General features: G+C 61.3%; 2 protein-coding genes across 2 annotated transcripts in view; both read right to left on the bottom strand.

Annotated features, from left to right (window-relative positions):
• ACA1_237770 (uncharacterized protein) overlaps positions 1–1,356 on the bottom strand; it is a gene marked incomplete at both ends in the record, with an annotated part of 2,740 nt that extends 1,384 nt beyond the window's left edge. Inside the window, 5 exons of the mRNA XM_004335249.1 lie at positions 335–401; positions 503–543; positions 607–734; positions 850–993; positions 1,190–1,356. Of these exons, the coding sequence (XP_004335297.1) occupies positions 335–401; positions 503–543; positions 607–734; positions 850–993; positions 1,190–1,356 (547 nt within the window). The remainder of the gene's footprint in view (positions 1–334; positions 402–502; positions 544–606; positions 735–849; positions 994–1,189) is intronic.
• Positions 1,357–1,653: 297 nt separating this feature from the next.
• ACA1_237760 (homeobox domain containing protein) lies at positions 1,654–2,995 on the bottom strand (the record flags this gene model as incomplete). The annotated part of the gene is made up of 4 exons (XM_004335248.1): positions 1,654–1,775; positions 1,839–2,442; positions 2,529–2,609; positions 2,681–2,995. The coding sequence occupies 4 exons, from the start codon at positions 2,993–2,995 to the stop codon at positions 1,654–1,656; spliced, it is 1,122 nt and encodes a 373-aa protein (XP_004335296.1).
• Between the last annotated feature and the right edge of the window lie 330 nt (positions 2,996–3,325).

Below are 3,325 nucleotides of genomic sequence, written 5' to 3'. Positions count from 1 at the left end.
CACCACAAATGGACACACGGCGCACGTTAATCCTTCTTCCTTTATCCGCCAACCAACCAACCAACCAACCAACCAACCAACCAACCAAAACTAACAAGTAATAATGAATGATCATAATGGCCCGGCGCCTTGAGCAGTGGCCAGTCGACGTACATCGTGGAGCACACCGAAGTGAGCAAGGATGGCAATGGCAACGCCCTGCCAGAACGCGAAGAAGATGACCGCCTTCACGCATAGAAACTTGGCCACTGTTGTAGTTGTTGTTGTTGTTAGGCCTGCCAAGTCCCTTGCTCTTAAACACTGCAGTCGCGGTGGGCGTAAGGCAGCTACGCACCAGGACGGAAGGGTTTGAGATCTTCAGCGAGAGCTTCGTAGAACATGACCAGGTAGTACATCGCCACCTGCACGTGCCACGCATGTCCATCGCAGGTGCGTACACGTGTGCATCGTCAGTCGTCTGAGCTGAGGGCATGGCTCGCAAAAGGCGCGCTGCGTGCGGTACCGTGATGGAGACGTTATTGATAATCGTGATGTACAGGTAACCTGTAGTCATTGGGGAGAGATCAGCCACACGCGTGCGTGCGTGCGTGCGTGCGTCAGAAGTACCTCGGTTGGGTGCAAAGGAACCTTCGCCATAGATGTCGAACACGAGGAAGAGCACTGTGGCGAGGGAGCAAAGGGGTCGCACCAGCACGAACTGCAGGATCATTTGCTTCGCCCGATGGTAGAAGTGGCTATAGCCACAGACGAGGACACAAGAGAACGACACGCACGACACACGACACACACGACCTGGGTGTCAAGACAGGGATCGTGTAGGAGTGGTCAAGTGCGGGGTGCGGCAACTACCTGCCTGGCTTGAAGCGGAAGCAGCAGAAGGGGATGGGCACTTTGCACGGGGGCTTCTCCTCGAGCGCGCATACGAGGGTGGCCTCACCGCCCATGAAACCCACCAGCAGACTCAGGAACGTGTACAGCACGTAGGCCTCGTAGCTGCACCCACCACCACCACCACCACCACCAGACCAGGCAGTGTCAGCCCACCTCTCTCGAACAAGAAAACCAAAAGAAGTAGCGCCACGGCTAGTCGTGCACAGACACGAGAGCATGTGCCTGCGGGGGGGGGTCGTGCCAGTCGCGTGCCAGGTCAAAGTATTGTGCGTAGTCCTTGAAGACGAGGGAGAGCCACGAGTCGATGGCGTAGACAGGCACCATGATCAAGATGCGCACCATGGGCCGCTGCACGGCTGGAGAGGCATAGGAAAGGAGGTGGTTGAACACCACCCAGCATATGACCAGGAAGGCCAAGAGGGCGCAAATGCCCGCCACAAGCCACCCTATGTGGTGCAGTTGCATGACCCGTCTCTCACTTCCTCTCTCTCTCTTCTCTACGACGAGGAACAGCTGTGGATTGTCTCCTCTGCGCGATCTACAAAGCAGAAAGATCGGGGCGACCCTTTTTCCTCTTGCGAAAATTTCTTTGTCGCTTTCTTATTCGTTGTTGTGCGAACGAAACAGAATAGATTTGTGAATATGTATTTATGATTGATTATAAAGTAGGAATATATATATATTGCAGTATTATGTACATCTCGTACCCGCAAGCTGGCGATGCGGTCTGTACCGCAGCGCTGCGGGTCAGAACAGGCCGGCCTAGTTGACCATGTCCTTCTCCAGGTACTCGAGGAGGAGGCTCTGCAGTTCAAACTCGAGGCACAGTTGGCTGGGGCTCTTGTCCTCTAATCGCTGCTCGGTGTCGCTCAAGAAGAGGGCGTCTGCGGTGCCGAGATCGATGATGAGTCATTCGGCACCACCACAGGCTGTGGGAGGAAAGGTACCCTGCTGCTGCTGCTGCTGCTGCTGCAACGTGTGGTGTTGGGACGTGGGAGTCGCGGCGGAGCCCACGCCCCTCATGGCCGGCTGCTGCTGCTGGTGGTGGTGGTGGTGCGCTGGCTGCTGGCCCGGGATCTGGACGCAGGGGTGCGGCTGGTGCTGGCGGGGATAGGAGACCTCCATCGGTGAGAGGGCCACGTGAGGCTGTGGCGATGGCTGCTGGTGCTGGACGCGCGGGTGCGGATGCGGGTGGTGCTGGAGGTGGTTAGAGTGGTGCTGGAGCTGCTGCCGCTGCTGCTGCGAGTGTAGTGGGCACGTGACGTGCTGCTCGCCTGCCTGCGGGCCGTTGGGCGTGGTGGTGGTGCCGGAGTGAGGGAAGAGGAGGGGGCGAGGAGAGATAGCAGCCGGCGAAGCAGCTCCCGGAAGCGGCGCGTTGGGGCCGGCAGCAGGTGCTACGACGGCCGCACCACCAGCCTTTGGCGCCGCCGACGGAGAGGCAGTCGTGGTGGCAGCTACAGCGGCGGCGGTGAGATCTGAACGCTTCCGCTTGCCGGGGGAAGAGACGCCAACCCCCGCAGCTGCCCCGGCGACCACCTGCACGGCGCTCTTCTGCACGACGGACCACGCGGAGGGCGAAGGGTTAGGGGGCCGAGTAGAAGGGGCACACGGGAGCGAACACACGGGGAGGAGCGTACCGCGGGGAGGAGGGCGGCAGGACCCGTCGGCTGGAGCGGTGGCTGCAGTGGTTGCTGCTGATCCTGCTTGGCCTTGGCCCGCTGCGCATCGGGCCGAATGAGGCGCGAGGAAGCCACGGGGGCTCAATGGGGGGGGGTCGAGGGTGGGGTACCTTGTTCTGGAACCAGATCTGGACCTGGCGGGTGGTGAGGCCCAGCTGCACGCCCAAGCGATCGCGGAGGGCCTTGTCGGGGAGCGGGTTGGCCGAAAAGTGCGCCTCGAGCACCGACACCTGCTCCGCTGTCTTGCGCTGTCGCTTGCGCCCGCGGCCGCTACTGCCGGGCGCCTCCGCTCCCTCCACCCCCATCACCTGCCGGCCGCGGCCGTCGATGGCGGCCTCGTGGTCGTCTTCTTCTTCGTCCTCCTCGTCGTCTTCGTCCTGCTCCCGCGTCGTCTTCTGTGGCGCCTGCGGAGGGGCCTGGGTCATGGCTGCCTTATGAGCCAACTCTCCCATGTGCGCGGTACTCTTGGGTCCGGCAGGCGGAGAGGAGGGCAAGTGGGTCCTACCGCTACTGGTCGCCATGGACTGCACGCCACGGGTGGGTGGCATGTGAGCCTGGGCGCTCGTCGATCACCCAAGCCAAGCGCCAAGTAAACCAACGACAGGAGAAGGAGGGCGTGCCTGCTGCTGGAGTGCGTGGTGGGCCACGGCCACGGGTCCAGGTCCGCTGATGGAAAGTGGGAGGTCCTCCATGTATGTACAGCTGTGCAAGAGCGAAAGCACGGTGGGCCACAGCGCGTGTGGCGTGTAGCGTGT

The sequence above is a fragment of the Acanthamoeba castellanii genome (genome assembly GCF_000313135.1).
Source record: "Acanthamoeba castellanii str. Neff unplaced genomic scaffold scf7180000084763, whole genome shotgun sequence".
Classification (NCBI taxonomy): domain Eukaryota; phylum Discosea; order Longamoebia; family Acanthamoebidae; genus Acanthamoeba; species Acanthamoeba castellanii.
This window is presented reverse-complemented; position numbering and strand designations above follow the sequence as displayed.